At 40.3% G+C, this 18504-nt stretch overlaps 4 protein-coding genes across 7 annotated transcripts; 1 reads left to right on the top strand and 3 right to left on the bottom strand.

Annotated features, from left to right (window-relative positions):
- The first annotated feature begins 7 nt into the window (after positions 1 to 7).
- On the top strand, positions 8 to 1293 carry LOC132699866 (ADP-ribose pyrophosphatase, mitochondrial). 2 transcript variants are annotated; one of them, XM_060666814.1, is made up of 5 exons: positions 8 to 218; positions 270 to 362; positions 425 to 653; positions 702 to 844; positions 895 to 1293. In XM_060666814.1, the coding sequence occupies exons 1-5, from the start codon at positions 119 to 121 to the stop codon at positions 1179 to 1181; spliced, it is 852 nt and encodes a 283-aa protein (XP_060522797.1). In that variant the 5' UTR covers positions 8 to 118; the 3' UTR covers positions 1182 to 1293. The 2 variants fall into 2 exon arrangements, with proteins under 2 accessions (XP_060522797.1, XP_060522796.1); XM_060666813.1 differs by having other exon boundaries at positions 8 to 362; positions 895 to 1292.
- LOC132699865 (uncharacterized) lies at positions 1221 to 8708 on the bottom strand. 2 transcript variants are annotated; one of them, XM_060666812.1, is made up of 4 exons: positions 7927 to 8691; positions 3804 to 3846; positions 2557 to 2731; positions 1221 to 1410 (listed from the first exon to the last, which is right to left on the bottom strand). In XM_060666812.1, the coding sequence occupies exons 1-4, from the start codon at positions 8002 to 8004 to the stop codon at positions 1350 to 1352; spliced, it is 357 nt and encodes a 118-aa protein (XP_060522795.1). In that variant the 5' UTR covers positions 8005 to 8691; the 3' UTR covers positions 1221 to 1349. The 2 variants fall into 2 exon arrangements, with proteins under 2 accessions (XP_060522795.1, XP_060522791.1); XM_060666808.1 differs by lacking the exons at positions 1221 to 1410; positions 2557 to 2731 and adding an exon at positions 2805 to 3632 and having other exon boundaries at positions 7927 to 8708.
- Positions 8709 to 12643: 3935 nt separating this feature from the next.
- LOC132700199 (putative RNA-binding protein Luc7-like 2) lies at positions 12644 to 17565 on the bottom strand. 2 transcript variants are annotated; one of them, XM_060667385.1, is made up of 5 exons: positions 17153 to 17565; positions 17000 to 17094; positions 14785 to 14883; positions 14107 to 14717; positions 12644 to 12903 (listed from the first exon to the last, which is right to left on the bottom strand). In XM_060667385.1, exons 1-5 carry the CDS (start codon positions 17211 to 17213, stop codon positions 12798 to 12800), a joined length of 972 nt encoding a protein of 323 aa, XP_060523368.1. In that variant the 5' UTR covers positions 17214 to 17565; the 3' UTR covers positions 12644 to 12797. The 2 variants fall into 2 exon arrangements, with proteins under 2 accessions (XP_060523368.1, XP_060523369.1); XM_060667386.1 differs by lacking the exon at positions 17153 to 17565 and adding an exon at positions 16848 to 16897.
- A 134-nt stretch (positions 17566 to 17699) lies between these two features.
- On the bottom strand, positions 17700 to 18310 carry LOC132700201 (cytochrome c oxidase subunit 6A, mitochondrial). The gene is made up of 2 exons (XM_060667387.1): positions 18125 to 18310; positions 17700 to 18016 (listed from the first exon to the last, which is right to left on the bottom strand). Exons 1-2 carry the CDS (start codon positions 18237 to 18239, stop codon positions 17775 to 17777), a joined length of 357 nt encoding a protein of 118 aa, XP_060523370.1. The 5' UTR covers positions 18240 to 18310; the 3' UTR covers positions 17700 to 17774.
- Positions 18311 to 18504: the final 194 nt, after the last annotated feature.

The raw sequence follows: 18504 nt of genomic DNA, 5'->3' as shown, positions 1-18504 counted from the left end.
AGTAAGAAGGAGTGTTTTATTGTTAAAAGCTTTTTTTATGAAAATGCAAAAGTTTAACTGAATTAACAGAAATAGCCAAAATATCGCAAAAAAAAACAGAAGTTATCGCTATTCACTTATGACAAAATTTTTCGTTGCCGTCGTAATACATTTGTGCATGTTTACCACGTCGGCGCTTAGGATACCGAAAAGTATGGTCCATAAAAAATGCCGAGACGGTTTGTACCCTTTCAGTCGCGTGAAACGTTTCTCCATTCCGGACTCTCTAGTTCCGTGGGCCGCGGTGTTCGAAAACTACAATCCTCCGGAATACGAGTCGTCCGTGCTGTCGAACAAGGACTGGGCCGATCCTCCCTTAAGTGGTGAGAACCCTCCGCGGCGTCGACAAGCTAAAAATCTTAACTATTCTGTTTAAAAATAAAAGACCCGAGTTTCAAACCGAAATGGAACGAGTTGGACGGCAAGGTAAATCGGAAAAGTTACGAGGGCGAGTATTCAATTTCGGACGGGCGACCGATGAACCCCGCAGGCAGGACCGGCGTCAAGGGTAGGGGTGTGTTGGGAAAATGGGGCCCCAATCACGCCGCGGACCCGATCGTGACCCGTTGGAAGCGGGTCGACGGCGCGCGAGTGCTCGACACGAAATCGAACAAGTACGGCCGATCCTAACTTCAAAATACCGACTGTTTTTGTGTTTTTAGGCCCGTCTTGCAATTTTGCGCTATTCAGAGGCACGACTGCGACGAGTGGGCGCTGCCGGGCGGTATGGTGGACCCGGGCGAGAGTGTGAGCGCCACTTTGAAGCGGGAGTTTATCGAAGAGGCGTTCAACGGCTTGGCGAAAGGTCCGTGACGGGAAACCGTTGTCCTAGTCTCTGACGCGGGATGTTTGCAGAACCGAGCGAGCCGGAACTGAGGATGATCGATGATTTCTTCGAAAACGGCATGGAAATCTACAGGGGCTATGTGGACGATCCGCGGAATACTGATAACGCGTGGATCGAAACGTGCGCCGTGAACTTTCACGACGACGACGGACGTCGCGTCGGAAAATTCAGCCTCGAGGCGGGCGACGACGCCAAATCGGTCCGCTGGACCGACCTCGACGCCGGTCTGAGTCTGTACGCGAACCACGCTGAGTTCCTAAAGCGCGTGGCGGAGATCCGAGGCGCGTGCTGGTGAACAGAAACCGATAATAAAACGCGACGAAAAAAACGAATGAGTTTATTTTTGTTTTATTGCGGGGTCAAATGTACAATCTGGAATAAATATCTGCGACGTGGAAGGGTCGATTTCGTGCGAGTACTACGATTGTGGGTCCGTGCCTGGCGGGTTTCATTTCAACTTGATTTAGTTGGCGTAGCGTTGGATCTTCTGCAAATCCGGGGCGGCGCCGTTAGGATACGCGTCGCTGCAACATTAAAACAAAAAAAAGTTTTATCGACGACGTGGGTCATGGGCGAGTGCCCGCCAAAGGCGAAGAAGAAAATTGCTCTCGACGACGGTTGTGTTCTGTGGCTTGTCGCGTAACGTCACGTCTTAAATAAGTGTCATATAGCTATAGTAAGTGGCCCTACTACCATGAAAATTGACTACGATATTTTTGTAGAGAATGCAATATCAATCTCTGAAATCCGAACATAATCGGCAACGTCGGACTAAGTAATTACTATTATCGCGGAACAGTCTGTGTCCTGGCCATAGTTGTTTTCATTTTTTGGTGCCGTACTTACCGCAAATGTGGCAAATTTGAGCACCTAATAGAGTCTTAGAAAAACAGGGATGCCTATATATTTGATATTTAACTGGAAAATATACTTTTAACTACACTTAAATAGCTACCGTTTGGGTAATATGTTTTAGAGTACAAAAATTACAGGAAAAATAGGAGAACAGTTAAGCTGCAAGTTGAATTTTTACTAGAACAAGCATAAGAAATATCCCTTGTCAATTAATGTCAATAGGAGTTTCTTGAACTGAACATTTTTTTATCTAGATGCTTCATGTGCGATATCTAGCATGTCAAACTTATTTCAATGTCGTTTAAACCTATGAGTTGACGAAACTAACGCTTTGCGCCGATTTACAAAAAAAAATAGCTTACATGTACATGTAGAAATTGCATCGTATCTACAGGGCTTGAAGAACAAAACCAATTCTGCATTGCTTAACTCGTTTTTGTCTGGAAATTTAATAGGGGTTGGAAATATTTTGAGAAAATACTGCCTTAAAAATGCCGCATCTAAATATCGACGATCTGGCAGCGGCCATGTTGTTTGTTGAAAGCCGCAAAGTCTTACGGGTCCTACGTCAGAATTTGTCATTAGAGCTGCCATCGGTCAAAAACGAAATCTTAAATCTCGCGCATGTGCACGTCGAATGGATCTTCTCAAAAAAAAAAAAACATAGTTTTTTCACGATTTCCTGTAATGACAGCATACGCAGGGCCTCTACATGTCTGGTACTATACGGTTGGAGTAAATGTTCACCCGTTAATTATTTCCTGACACGTGACGTCATCGACAAAACCGCGGTTCGTTCCGCGATTGTAACTTACTAAAACCTCAAGCTGTGGTCCCGAAACTTGGCCTTGGCGAGGTCGAATGGTCCGTCGAGGGACGGCGACGCCGCTTTGCCGTCCAGCGAAGACGCCATCAGGCGATTCCAAAATGGCGACCTTTTCCCCAGGCAGCCGCCGGCCATCAGCAGACAGCTCCGACTGAACCTTCCCCCTAAATAGACGACGATGACAAAAAATAAGGGTGGGGATGGACGAAACGCAAAAAACAAACCGACAGGCTCGTAATAAAATAATTTTATTTCCGTATACATTGCGCGTGCGGTCAAGTTAATTAAGTTTTTTCGTTTCCATTTGGCCGGCGCGTTTCTCGTTGTCCCAACCGTACTTCGAAATGGCGCCCAAGCTTCGACCGATTAAACTATTTCCGCCGATCCCGTCGAAACTTCGACCAACCAAACTTCCTCCACCAATTCCGTCCAAGCCCCGACCAATGAGGTTGGGTCCACCGATCCCGTCGAAACTTCGACCAATTAGGTTGGAACCACCGATCCCGTCCAAACTTCGACCAACTAGACTTCCTCCACCAATTCCGTCCAGACTTCTGCCAATTAAACTAGAGCCTCCGATCCCATCCAAACTTCGACCAACTAGACTTCCTCCACCGATCCCGTCCAAGCTTCGACCAACTAGACTTCCTCCACCAATTCCGTCCAAGCCTCGACCAATTAGGTTGGAACCACCGATCCCGTCCAAACTTCGACCAACTAGACTTCCTCCACCAATTCCGTCCAGACTTCTGCCAATTAAACTAGAGCCTCCGATCCCATCCAAACTTCGACCAACTAGACTTCCTCCACCGATTCCGTCTAAGCTTCGACCAACTAGGCTCCCTCCACCGATTCCGTCCAAGCTTCGACCAATTAGGTTGGATCCACCGATCCCGTCCAGACTTCTGCCAATTAAACTAGAGCCACCGATCCCGTCCAAGCTTCGACCAATGAGATTTGGTCCACCGATCCCGTCGAAACTTCGACCAATAAGGTTGGAACCGCCGATCGCGTCCAAGCTTCTCGCATTTGTATAAAAACCATGACGATCGGCGGAAAGACGACCTGAAAAATGTCGAATCCATCACGACCACGAATCGATCAACAGACAAGGCCACGTGACGTTTCACACCGGTGACGTAACGACAAAGAACACAGAAACTGTCAGACTCATACGTAAGCGCACGTTGACGAACAAAAGTCGCAGCTTAAACGATTTAAACAGCGCATACTTACTCGGGACGTTCGTTTGTAACTGCAGGCGGTCATACGGATGATCCTGCAAAAGGTACGCGCGTTTAGAAAAACGGTGCTACAACTCAAGCCAGAGTTGCGTCAATCGCGATTGATTCGATCACTTTGAATCGCAATCATTCATGGTATCGAACGACCGAATCCCGTACCAAAACAAATCTAATTCGCCTTGCAGAATACGGTTTCGTTTCAATGCTTTGAGATTTATATGCATGACGGAGACAGACCACGGAAAAGTTATGGGAGTATTGTTATAATTTTTGCATCGTACTGCGTTGCGATAACAGCAGAACATAGCTCAATATTATACTAACCAAAACAGGGAACAGAACATATAAAGACAAAAATAATTCGAATTCAAATAAATCTGCGTCGGTTATTCGAACTGTTCGGATTCAGTGAAATGAAATGGATTGTAATGGATCCTTTTCGAAATCGGTCACCGATTGATTCGGTGAACGATTGACACAAAACTAACTCAAGCACGTCGCCCTCTATCGTCCGACTCGCGTAACGTCAACGTAAACAAAACATTCGCGCAAACAAATCGGCGAGAAGGCTCAATTTAAATCGAGCACCGATAATTAAACAAACGTTTGCCGGGCGGTGTCGCGTTTCCTTCCTTTCCCGCGATAGTGATCTCGGCTTACCGGAAACCGAAGACGGATAATTGTTTCGACGTGTGAACAGTAGAAAAAGATTGCACGTGTTCCATCCCCGTAATGAAATCCCATCGCAGGTGGCGCGCGGGAGAGAGGTCGTGAAAAATTGTCCCGGTAATACGCGTCGCCCAATTTGGGTTCAATTTTCTAATGCGTCCAATGATAATAATAATAAGAGGCGGCACGGGGGCGGAATTTAATTTGGCGCGGCGTTTTTTGCGCGCGAATTACGCGTAACGACGTTACGTTTAGACGGGGCTAGCGATGTCGTTTTGTCGCTGCGATCGAAGAAATTTACGGCGATCCATATCCGATCCTCTTATCCGTGGATGGATGCACTGTTCGCATCGCGGGCGGCCGTGCAACGGAATGTCAAACCAACCGTCGTTATGTTGTTATGTTATGGCATCGGAAACGGATTAAACTGCCGTTTTTATATCGTCTTCCGATCCGGTGAGCGTTAAAATATGCAAAGTAATATTTATTCGCGCATTGAGTGTCGCCTGGATGAACGAGCTCCGGTGATTATTTTGCTTTTAGGTTTGTTATCGTGTAACATACAGGGCGTTAAGGTAAAAACCAAAGTCACTTTTTGGAGAACCCAAAATTTATTATGCCTCGTTTGGCTTATTTGACCATACATATTTACAGGTGTGCTTGTGTATCCTCTTTTTAGACGATAAAGGAAAATAAACAAATAAATAACCCTCAGAAGCAGCATTTTTATAATTCTCAAATAAATGATTTGCGTCATCCATCTTTTTTTCGCGATTTTCGATTGTTTTTTGGACATATATAAGATAAGTGTCCGAAATCTGAGGCTGCCGACTAGAAACTCTTGTTTTCCAGGGTCTAAGTAAAAAAAAATCACATCACATCTCGATCGAAAACGTTATTGGACGGAAAGATCCCCGAGATTCAGTGTTTAAAATTGTATTCTTGGTAATTTTCATAAATATATCAGGGGTGCACACGCGATGACGTCATTGACTTTCACGGAGTGCTGCATCAGAAAGAGAATATTTTAGCGAAAAACATTATTGGAAAAATTCATGGACCAGGAAAGGTGGGAGATCCAGGGCTATAACCCCAACATCGAACATTTTTGTATGTTGTGTAAATTATTGATATAAATAAACAGTATCGGAAACTGTGTCGACGGTTGCAATTTTATATTTGCAGTTTTCGTCCGTCATACAGGGTGCGCGAGATATTCGAAAATATATCAATAGAAATTGCCAAGTTTGACATGATTTTAAAATTTCGCTAAATGTGCTTTAACAAAAATGTTATTCCCAAAAATTTAGGTTGCAGCGTTATTTTTCGAAATATTTGTAGAAAACTATGTAAACCTAAATTTAATTTTTAAAATTTGTGAAAACGGACAAGGGTCCAGTTTTCTTTTTTTCGATTAGTTCAAAGTTGAAATGTACAATTTGTAACTGTAACTGACAATCGGGCAGTTTTTGAACGCTTATAACAATCGAACGATTGGAACTACGTTCTTCAATTTTTCTTCCGTAGTAATACCGGGTGACGTGCAACGGTGAGCAAAAAATCTAGCCGGCCGGACGTCGGCGGCCATTTTGTCGGCCATCAGTCGGTTTTTGCTCGGAAAGTGGCTGCGAAACAAACTAAGTGCTCCAAATTTCGAGCTATCGAGTTGAAAATTTCGTCGAGTGTAACTAATAATTCGCTCAAAATGGCGCCAATTGGTTTGAATGTCTCTTTGGGTCGCCGCGAAAGCTATAAATTTTGCATTTGCCGTTATCACCTCTTATACAGGGCGCGAGATACGGGCCGAAAAACGGTCGGTCGTAATTTTTTTTCCGCCGGTTTTGAGAGAAACAAAAAAAGTGAAAAAACAAGATTGCTTTCGAAAATCGTCACTGGGAAGGGCGAGTTTGTCGCAAGTAGCGCGAATCAGCATTTTATTTTAAAAAGAAGGCGATTCGCGGTTTCTTGTTCTAGAGGGACGCATTGTTTTTCTGTCGCGCTCCTTATTGTGAATACACCCTGTATAAAGTGTCTTTCACATCTCGTCGAACTTCAGACTTACGCCAAACTTCGTTAAATATTAAAATTTGTACTGGTAATTGCAATTTCAAATTATATTTTTTCGAATATCTCGCGCCCCCTGTATTATAGACGAAACGTTAAACTCTCTCTCTCGACACAGTTTACGATACGCCAATAATTCAGTCACAAAAACGGACACTTCTAAAATCTATTAGAATTTTTTGCCCACAAACGACGTACCATGTTTTCTGAAACCATGCAGTATGTGGAAAGAGTGATTTTCATTTGGATTTTTTCAAATATCTCGAACGGCGTATGTGATAGACGAAAACCGTAAGTACAAAAATTGTAGCCATTGATACGGTCTATAACACTGTTTGAACGGATTAGCTATTTTTTGTACGAATTTTGATTTACGGTTAACAATTAACTCTCTAAAAGAGCAATGTTCGGGGTTTTTTAGATTTTTGTCCATAAGTAAAACAAACACCTTGTATGTAATCTAAAAAATGCGTGAAACAAAAGTTATAGCGCCGGGTCTCCCACGTATTACGGATGTAAAATTTTTACGATCGTCTTTGGAGGAAAAGATGTTTTTCTGGATGCAAAATACCCACACACAATTTAAAGAGTCTAAATGCGGGTCCAGACTTCTACTTCTCTCCCAAGTCTGAAGTCGGTAGCTGCAAATTTGGAGTACTTATTATGTTTCTTAATATTGCACGAAATATCGCGAACAGCCTGTACAATACCAAAAAACCTTAAATACAAAAGTTTTGGCTGCCTATATGGGCTATATCATCATGTAAAAGAAACATACATCTAAAACACGTATTTTAAATTATTGCCAATTTTCAATAATAGGGGGGGGGCCCATTTTTCAGTTTTTTTGAATTTGCGACGCACCCTGTACATTTGTGAAAAATTGTCAAGAATAAAAGTGTATGGAGCCGTATCCTGTGCGTCTTCTGGTTCAAGAGTTTTTTCGGTCTTGTAAACGGTTTTTGAAAAATGTTTTTTTTTGTAGACCCGCGATTTTTAATTTTTTTAAAATACTTCCCGACCCTCCAGTCCCCCCATTTTCAATAGGTTCCGTCACAGGGAAAAACTGCATATATGTGCCAAATATGAAGTCGATTGCTTCAAATCTCGGACACTTGTTGTGTTTCATAGCGATGTTCAAAAAACACTCGAAAATCGCGAAAAAAGATGGATGCCGGCGCCGGATCGAGGCCATTTCTTACAAGCTTAAGTATCACGTACAGGGTTAAAGAGGTGGAAAATTTAAATTTTGTAGCTCGAACGGTTCAAAAGTTATTCAGGAAAAACCAAAAGACTAGAACGGAGAACGGACAACACATTACCGAGATATAAAATTTTTATACGAGTGTAGATACTTTTGAAAAATCGAATTTTGCACCTACCTCTCTGGAACAGGCGATCTGGACGAATACGGTCGCTGCCAGGCAGAAGACGATCACAGACGACGACGAAGTCCACATGGTTGTGGTCTGTGACGAAGATGGTTCGCGAATAATGCCCGCGTGTAGTCCGCGGATTTCTTTTATAGGGGCGACGCCAGGCGTCGTAGGTATCGCGGGAGGCGGCGTCGGCGTCTAGGTGTGCGCGATCGGCCCCGCTACGGATTAACGGGACAAATAGATAAGGTGTTAAATGGACGCGATTGGCCGTGGGTTGATTTTTCTCGATGGTCTCTTATTTTTTACGGCGTGTTTGTCCCAGGACTCATTCGGAGAATACACATACGTATTAGGTGTTATACTGGGCGCTTCGTTCTTTATTTTTACACGCCATCTAGCTGGTTAAAGCGATTGTTTTGTAAAATATACAGAGTGTTCACAGGGGGGGGGGAAAGATTCGACGCGGTAAAATAACGGAAGAAAGTCGTGTAACAAAAATTCGAAATCGTGATGTTTTCCGAGTTAGGGCTTGTCAAAATTCATTTTTTTAAAAATTGTTATTTTACACGTGTATTTATGTTACTTAAATTAAACATGTTTATTGTATTGCCTTATGTCATTTTTTCACTTTTTTAATTTGTAGCGTACTGTTTTGAAACTTTTAATGCTCGTCTTCTGCAGATTAATAGTGCCGGCCCGCATTTCCACTTGCTTTAACTTGCACGGAAGAATTACATGATCGACACAGTCGAAGGCTTTAGTGAGATCACACAATAATACAGTGCTATGTTGTCAATTCTGGAATGCATCTGTAATGTCTGAAACTAAATTGAGAATGCCTGAAACAGTGTTTGTATTTCTTCCAAAAACCAGCTGATTATTATTAAAAATGCAATTAATTTTAAAATATTGAACTACTGTTCAGCTATACATTTCTCTACAATCTTTGAAACAATTGAAAGTAGAGATATAGGCCGGTAATTTTCAACATCAGGGTTACCTTTTTTAAATACTGATATTGCTGGAGCTTTTTTTAAATGTCTGGAAGAGTGTTGGCTTGAATACATAAATTTATGTTTCATGAGAGGCATTCTTGACAGACGCGTGCTTATGCCAAATACGTCTCGACTATTTTTATTTTTGAGACTATTTATGATTTCCCTAACTTCAAATAGTTCAATTTTATCCAAATATGAAGAGAGAAATGCATATCGCAATATCCAGTCTCACCTTTCTGTACTGTGGCTTTCTTGTCAGATCGTCCAAGTTATCTGATTTGGTCTACTTATTAGTATCTTTTTATAACATTAATAAGTATTTTCCTCCTGGTAAAAAGATCCAACACCTTTAAGACTTTCAAAACCGGTTGTTTCAAGGAAATTGCTATTACCAAAGCACAGGCGTTTGGTTAGTTTTATTAATGTTTTTGAAAATAACTCGAGAGATTCTTGGTTATTAATAAATTACAACTGTTATTCAACATTCTGCTATTCTAACATTGATTGTGAGCAGTTTAACCTTGATTAGGGTGGCTGTAAATATTATTGATAAAATTATTGATGCACCCTCATAACTTGAAGTTGACGAAACAATATACTCTGCAAACTCTTCTGAATTCTCTTCTATTACGTCTAGTGTTTAAAAAAAATCAACAAGTTAAGACGTGTTTAATATTCAAAAAGTTAAAAGGTCGGATTTAGGTAATTATCGATCTCTTTTTATCGTCCCTATTTTTGGGAAAATTTTCGAAATAATCTTAAAAGAATTATTAGATTATTTGCGCAGTTCGAAAGGTAAAAGGTAAAAAATGTTGATGTTTTATGTATTAAACAAGCATTTTTGCTGTTCGCGCAATCAGAATTCTATAAATCTCAATTACCGAGAATCAAGTCGGCCTTATTTTTCTAGTGATCGAATCCGTAGAGAATGGGATGAAAAAAACTGTGCTATAAATCTAGTCAAAAGGATATTCTAAGTATATAAAGTATGTGAATGTGTAAACTATTTGTCAATATTTTCAAAATTGTATATTATATAATTAATTATTATATTACATGAATTTACTTCGCACATTCTAAGGCCTATGCACTGAACAGTATTTTTAACAGTGATGTAGGTTATGGCTCAGGTGTTTGTTCTTGGTATACCATTTTTTAAGACTTTGTGCGTTGTTCTAGAAACGTGGTTTATTAAGTTTTTTTTTTAATAGTACAGGCTCTATATTCTTTCATTTTCGAATTCGAAGGGAACTATCCCGATTTTGAACAAGTTTCAAACACGAGTGACGACGAGTGCCGGAAATTTATTTTAGGTGTTGGCTTATTGAGTGCAATAAAGTACTTAACTCAGTGGCATTATTGTGTAGAGAAGAGCTTGGCAATATAAAGGAGTGACGTAAAAAGGTGTCGCGCAGGATCCGGCTGCGGAAATAAAAAAAAAAAGTATCCTGACGATTTGCCGGCATCGAGAAATAAATGCATACTGCCATAAAATTTCCGCATTCAAACTTTTTGACGATCTATCGGCGACCATGTTGAATGGATCTTTTCAAAAATTTGATGGTTTCACGGGTTCCTGTATTATCAGCATAAGCTATCGCTATCTGGTCCAAACTGTGGTTTTCCAAAGAAACAACATTTTTCGGTTGAAAATATTACCGCGTTCGAGTAAACGCCCCGTATAGTCGCGTCGCGAATATCTGAAAAAAATTATGCGCCTTTTCAATTATGAGCTCCCGTGTTTGTTTGTCGCGCATTAGTTTTATCAGCGTTTTTGTTGACAATAATCATGGCAGAGTACTCGAGATTCGAGGGCCGCATATGTCGGCCCCGGGTCCCACGCCGCTAAAAAAAAACCACGAAATTTAACTATTGGGTACCAATGACGTCGACGTTTCTAATAAAAAAAAAATAACAGATTTCATGTCGTGGTCACGGATCACCTAAGAGTACGGATCTGTCAAATCGGCCCGGAATTTTTTCCACGTCGCGTAAATTATTAATAAATGACGTAAAATTGAAGAATTTTCGACAAACACGGCGAAACAGTGAGGGCCTTTAATTTTGCCGTCGCGAAGGAACGATGATAATAAGTACGTCGATAATGTAACGAGCGCGAAATACGCGGGGGGGGTCGGTCATAATTCCTACCGTTGCTAACAAGACGAAGACGTTTTGTGTCGAGTAAAATCCTATAATTTGTTCGGGGATTGCCGCCGCGGGACTTTGCCGCGGTTAGTGGCGACATCTTGTAGCGGCAGATAAAGCAAACTAGATTGACAACTTTGTAAAAAGTAAGGTTTAATGTCGAAATGTTATTGTGAGTTATGATATGTGGTTGTTTACGAATAAATTTACATAGAAATCTTCCAAATAAAGCATTGATGGTTCAGTGACGCAGTTTGATTTCATGATTTGTTTTTTGTAAATGTTTTCAAGTGTGAGCCACTAAGGTAAGTAGGTTGCTTAATTTACAAATTAACCGCGAAGGTGAAACATGAAACCTCAAGCAATAAAGCAACACGAAAGAAGCACTAAAGAAAAATTAAATTTGCCATTTTTTTTTTAATTTTCAAAAATTGCATAACATGTTTGGCTTCTTACGTGTGGCATTAGCATCCTGATATAAAATCACTTTCGAAAATTTTATGCAATATTTATTTATTCTATTTAGATTTGAAGAGGTATCAGAAGCATGCAATAAAAATTTCTGAATACTATAATAATTCTTCATTCAGAAATCGCCTCGGACTGCCTTTAAAATGACGTAACGAGAATGCCCTGACCTGTTACTTAACAATTATATAGACAAGCCAGTGCAAAATATAAAGAATCCTTTTCTCCTGATCAACTCCATCAAGGCAAAATAGTTGCCTTCTGACAAACACAAATAAATTCAAATTTTTGCTTTTTTTTATCGAAATCAAGAAAAGCTCGGTCCATGGTTAAGTTTCGGTTTAGCTTTTCCGAGCTGGAAAAGGCAAGTCAAGGAAGAAAAAACAAGGCACGTGGCTCCCTTTTCAATGTATTATATATTTATTATAAAAAGGCTCCAATACGACAGCCTACTCGTTGAGGGACGGGGTGCTCTGTTATCTCTTGTGACTTTCATGGGTCTTTTTTTCTAAAAAAAATCTGTTTTTTAGGTTTTACTATCTGGCAGGTCAAATTAAAATTCTCGTTTTTTTCAAGGACGAAGCAAAAAAAAAAACTAGGTCTAAAAAGATGTCAACGTAGCTCTACTAACAAGACCGTTGACGAACAGGATACTCTGCCTTATGGGGATCTCGATGGGCTTTTATTTTTTTTTTCAAACAAAAATAACGAATTAATTCAAATTGTTTCTTTTTTTTTGGGTTATAGTTCACCGCAGTCCAAATTCAAAGCCAATAAATCAAAAAAGCTAGGTCGAGGTCAAGTTTCGGTTTAGCTTTCCCAAGTTTGGCAGAAAGGTAAGTCGATAAGGAAAAATAAATGCACGTAGCTCCTTTTTAAACCTGTAAACTCTGTTCTAAAAAAAAAAAAGTCAACATAGCTCTAGTAGCCGGCCCATTGAGCGACAGGATACTCGGTCTTATGGGACCCGATGGGTCTTTATTTTTTTTCTAAAATGAAAATAAAAGAAAGCAAAAGCTAGGTTGAGGTTAGCTTTTCCAAATTCGGGGGAGGGGAAGGCGGAATCGGGGAAGAAAAAAAAACGCAGGTAGCTCCTTTTTCCACCTGTATACACCACAAACGTTTATATACAACACTAACTTCATTTCATTAATAACCATAAAATGGGGCGGGTGGGGGAAAATAAACGCAAAACATGATCCCAATCTTATGCTACTTAAAGTTACAAACTCAAAAAAATATGCGTCATCGTTATCATCATCAGTCCCTCTCGCGTTCCCTCTTCTTATCGCCGGAGCCCGAATGCCTGGAGTGCGATCTTCTATCCCTGTCGCGGCTACGCGATCTAGGCCTTGACGACTGACTCCTACGGACGATTAATAAAGACCAAAATAAGAATGATATTAATCGTAACAAATAAGAAAACGTCTTTTATTAATTACTTTTTTTAAAAGCTGTTCTACTGAACCACTAGAAATGAGAAAAAAAAGAAGTTAAAGATGATATGAAAGTGTACACACATACATAAATTATCATCAAAATGAGACCTGCCATCTAAATATGATTTAGAAATATTTTGGATCATGGTTTGCAAAGTTTCGAACAACTTTCTATTGTACCCATATCAAATTCAACCAGTCCAAGTGTTACTTCCCAGAGATTTTCCATTGCGTGTTAATTTTTATTAATGGTTTTTGGACAATATTGCGTATTGTCGCTCGCAACCACATTCGGGCAGATGAAAACCAACATGCAGTTGTAAGAATTTAAGCATCAAGAACGAGTTTTTGGAACAGGTTTGGACTTTTGCTTAAGGTGGTATCTTAAAAGTCGGCCTTATCGCACCCCAATTAACACTGAAGGATCGTATAAGAGCTTCCTGGAATTTCAAAGAGGTAGAGGACACTTTTCCCGCGGATCCGAACCACTTCGGACATTTCCGGGAGCGATCGGAGATATATACTATATCTTGTTAAAATGTCTCATTAAAACCGTAAGGGTAAAAAGAAGTCTTCTAATATTTTTTTTCCGAACGACACTAGTTGTTTTAGACAGAAAGCTCTCGATTCAACCAGTGCAATACCGACCACGCCACTGATTTCCTTTATGAGCAGATTTGATCTGTTAATTTTCTTTTGGCTCGTCGCACACTGTTTTCACTAATTTCTCTGCGTGCCGTCATATTAACGATTTTGTCATGACCACGCAGAGAAAAAAAAAACAAGAAATGAAATTTCTTTAGAAACGATTGTTAATTGAAAGAATAATTTCTCTTTTAAGAGAAATTCCGTACGTCCGCCACTGGTGTATTTTTAAAAAATATGGCGTTCTAAACAATGGTTTTTCATTGTTCGATGAAAGGAATTAACTACGAAACTATCAGTTTTCCCTATAGAGGGACTTGGGGTCTTTCACCAATATAGTGAGATAATGTTCATGTCCCATCTTAAGCTCCGCCCCCCTCAAACTGTATATAAGCGGCTACAGAGTACGGAGCTCTGAAGAAGTTAACGGGACGACGATTTATATGTTAATATAATATAGTGATCCCCCAGGCCCCGAAACTCACTTCTCCCGGTCCTTACGGTCCCTGGACTTTGACCTGTGCCTCTTGGACCGCCGGTCCAGCTCCCTGCCGCCGACGTAGTGCTCCCGGTGCCTCCTGTCCGAATACCTATCCCGGTCCTCGTCACGATCCCGATCTTTGAACGCTTTCCTGCGTTCCTCCTTGCGTTTGTCAGCAGTTTTCTCGAGCTCGGCGAGCTTCTCGCGTATCTTGATGAACCCCAGGTGCAGCTTGCCGCCGAAATGATCCGCCAGACGGCGATCGTTGTCGTGGATGCCCAGGTAAGCGGAGCACACCTCGCACACCCTCAACTTTTGCTGCTGGTAGCTGCTCGCCGGCATCGAGTTCCGGTACTCCTGTTCCGCCTCGAGTTTGCGCTTGCGCAGGTCGTCCACCTCCTCCATCAGTTTCATGCTCTCGTCGACGAAGCCTTCCTCGCCCAGCTGTTCCGCCTTGGCCAGCTTCTGGCCGATCTGTTCCGCCAGCTCGTGGACGCTGTTAGCTTTGACCGCAACCTCTGCGGACAATTCCTCCTGGGTCTCGGCCAGGCGCTGTTTGGCCGCCTCCGTACGCCTGTCGCAGTCGCTTATAAACGCCTGCAGGTGCTCCATAGCCTAAAGAGAAAGGGAGAGAGACGGACTTATGGGATACGAGACGGCCGCTTAATTTGCTTAGGCTTACGTCCAGGTCGTAGAAGTAGTCTTTGCTCTGCTGCGCCTTCTCGAAATCCGCCCGCAGCGCCAGGTCGTGGATCTTCGGACAGTCGCCTAGATCCATACGCTGGGTGATATACGAAAACACAGTTATTTATAAAGTGCAACGCAACTCACTTTGCCGAAAACGCTCTTTTTTTTTCAACTTTCCTTTGAACTTCTACGTAGCTATTAGATAATATCAAATCGAGACCTCGCCTGTGCCTACAATACAGGAACTCATCAATTGTTTTGAGATATCGAGTTGAGTGCGTGGAGATCTCAAATTTTCGGTTGATACTTATTGCGTTGGCAAACACTTTAAACAAGGAATAAATCAGAGATTAAAGAATTTATATTAGTAAATCGCTGTGACGTTATTTGCAGGGAAATTTTAGATTTTGAAATTATAAAATCCTTTCGACGCTTTTGAGCATCTCCAAAATTAAAAAGGCTTAAAAAAGCTTTTTTGAAGATTGATAAATAGAAAGTCGTCGATGTTTTAATCTATTTATGCATTTTCAATATGCAACTTTATACTTTTCCATCTTTTTTGTTTAAATTTAATGTGTTTCCCGTCTTTATTAACAGTTTTTGTATGTATGTTATTTTATACACGTCCTTTTAGTCAAAGCGATTGTCATATTTTGTTTTTTGATTTTTGAAATGTTTTGCTTTGGTTAAAACATGGTTTATTTATACTATTTTAAAGTTCATATTGTTTTATACACTCATCTTACTTTTATAATTACAGTTCAGACTGACCAATTTTATACTGTTTTTTTGGCCTAGGATTTCATTCAACTTATCTGTATATTAAATAAATATTTTATCGAAGACAATAAATATATTGGTAGAGATTACATTATATAATAATTATACGGATGCATGCAAACTTTTAGTAAATGACGCCATAGATACCAAAATTGTTAGTTGACGCAACCATAGTCCTTTATAGAATTTCTCGCTCCTTGGTGCCAAATATTCAGTTATTATTCCCTAGATAGGCTGCAATACTTTTATGTATGTTTTGTACTACTGTCAAAATCATCCTTTTGGCACATAAAATTGCTATCCTTGCTAATATTTTTGCTAGACCAAAAGTATCTCGCTAAAATTGATTTTTCAAAATAGAATTTTATTACGAAATTTTCTGTTTTCATGGCGCGTTTTACATAATCACAATTTCGCAATCTTACATAATTTCCAAGTTAAATAAAATAATATAGCAGTTTAGCAACACTGTGCAACTGGATGACCTAATCATTATTTTAGCTGGTCCAACGCCAGTGGTCATGGAAAAAATGAAAAAGCAAAACCATTCGCCACCCAAAAATACTCAAACCTACCGTGACTACAGAGAAGAATAATGTTTTGTAGGGGAACGAACCAAACAAACACATTTGCGTCTTAAATTTCGCAAATATTGTTTTTCAAAAACGTTTCTTTATTGGGCCCCTTTTATCGGGCTCCTTGTCTGAAGATGTTTTACGATCTGCGCATATATTGAGGAAACCCTTCTCTAAAATGTTGCTTAATAAGCTCCTGTATTACCGGCATCAAGCAGGGCCTCTACATCTCGAGTAGCTTTATGGAAAAAATCCTATCAAGAAAATTCCAGGGGGCCCCAAATGTTATTTCATTTATCTAAGGGTCGAGTAAGGTACTATTGCAAGGTCATTTTCATCATTTCATATTGCCAACTAGCAAGGTGAGACTGTTTTGCTATCGATTCAGAAGGTTTTATGGTGTATCACACTCAATAATCTACAGAGTACAAAATCTATTAACACATGGTGTCAGCCAAACATTCTGAAACTACCCATTTCGGAGGCCACAGTCAAAAGTGTTGGAAAACACCATAAAACCTGTTGGACCTGGAACCATATTCGCAAGAGAACCGCTTATAAAACAAAGATAGTGCGTGTCCGCAATCCCAAAAGTCCCCAAATTTCCCACCAAAAAAAGAACGGTTAACATTAAAAGCCTATTGTTTCTTTCCGTAAAAGTAACCTAAAGAATTGACTGTAATACGTACGTCATTGTACTTACATACAAACTAACATCTATTTTCCTCATCATTTAATAGATAATTGAAGTTTCTGAAAATACATGACTCCCATTAGTGTACCGAAAGGGGCTTTAGATATGGGTAAGGTTGCGTTATCTTCATCCGGATTAAGAGGTAAATGAAAGGCACTCACCGTAGACGACAATATCTCGTGGGGACAACAGCTCAGCAGGAACGATTTGCACACCCTCGCATCATTGAACTTCACATGGAACTTATTGTTCTCGCCTAAAACATAAAACCTCATTAAAAAATCGATAAAACTGCAGTCGCGATAAAAAACCACCGTTCCGGCCGGTCCCCATGAGTTGGTCCAACATTGCCCGCATTTGATCATGAGCGGACATGGTTGTATTATTTTTCCACGTATTTACGGAAACAGCATGTAAAGCGATACACCAACGCACAACAGATTAAAATGGAACAGCAAAAATCAAAATGGCGACGGGGCGACACTTCGCTGACAGATTGCCAACGTAACAAAATCTTCCGTTTTGGTTACTTCGCTGCGAATCAGAATAAGATTGAAAAAGAACGGATCACTAATAATATTTATCGATAAGTTAAGGGAAAAGGACTTAATAATACACTTTACGAATTTATTTCTCCAGTATATGAATGAAATTGCGTGGACTGTTTATAAAGAGTTGGAAAAAATTTTAGCAGACAGCCGGCTTTTGTGCGTTCGTTACCACAATCTGCAACGAATGTTCAACAAAAACTCCGATCTATGTTTTCCGTTTCTGTAATTTTCCCAAACTACTGTTCTATGGTTTCATATATTTATTTTACTTATTAAATCCATTTTAGTAGCGCTAAATATGTATTATGCATTAACTCTAAAAGGGGGACTTTTATTGTGCTAAATGAAACTACAATTTTGCACCAAACATATAAATAAAACTTGCTTAATTCTCAAGTTCATCTTCGTATCCATCAGGTAACGCATTTACTTTGGGGTTGTGGAATAGGCTTTTGTTGCCATCGCCCCAGGGGAATCTTTTTGTGCGGACCCGCATATATTCGTATTTAACGAAGGGCGGCCTTTCGTGGGGGTGGCTTGTCTCTTGAATGTAGCAGTTTACCGCGCACAAGATTATCGAAGGGAATGCTACGAAAAACGCCAAATTTTTCCATACTTTGTAACCGCCTAAAAAAATAACAGCAGCTCATTGTTATTTTCTTTTCTCTCGCGGTTGCGAGCCCGACGGCTTATGTAATACACTGAGCACGGGAATAACGCAATGATTATTTATACCTTCATGTCCCCCAGAAACCGCCGAAGGACCTCGTACCTGAACGGTGGAGGCGGCGGCCCTTTGCAAGGAGGTGTGCAAAAGTCGACGTAGCACGTAGTTCGGAATTCCGGCCATTATCACTATTTAACAAGGAAAAGTTAAATGCCACTCAACTTTGACGGGCCACAGTTTAGGTAGAGGAAAATATTTCACGTACAGACCATAAATAGGTTTTATATGGTTTTGTAGTGTGGTCTGTCACCACTCACAGATTTAAGAGCCATATAGAATATCTCGTTGATATTTTGGTATATAAATTATCTACAATGTTATTTAACCATAGGTTAGTAATAAAATCGTTGGTAATTTAGGACAAAGTTATAGTTACTAAAATTATTAG

Source organism: Cylas formicarius, unplaced genomic scaffold, assembly GCF_029955315.1.
Source record: "Cylas formicarius isolate icCylForm1 unplaced genomic scaffold, icCylForm1.1 PGA_scaffold_3__17_contigs__length_32017465, whole genome shotgun sequence".
Lineage (NCBI taxonomy): Eukaryota > Metazoa > Arthropoda > Insecta > Coleoptera > Brentidae > Cylas > Cylas formicarius.
Note: the sequence above shows the minus strand (reverse complement) of the source record. Positions and strands in the feature narration are given on the sequence as shown.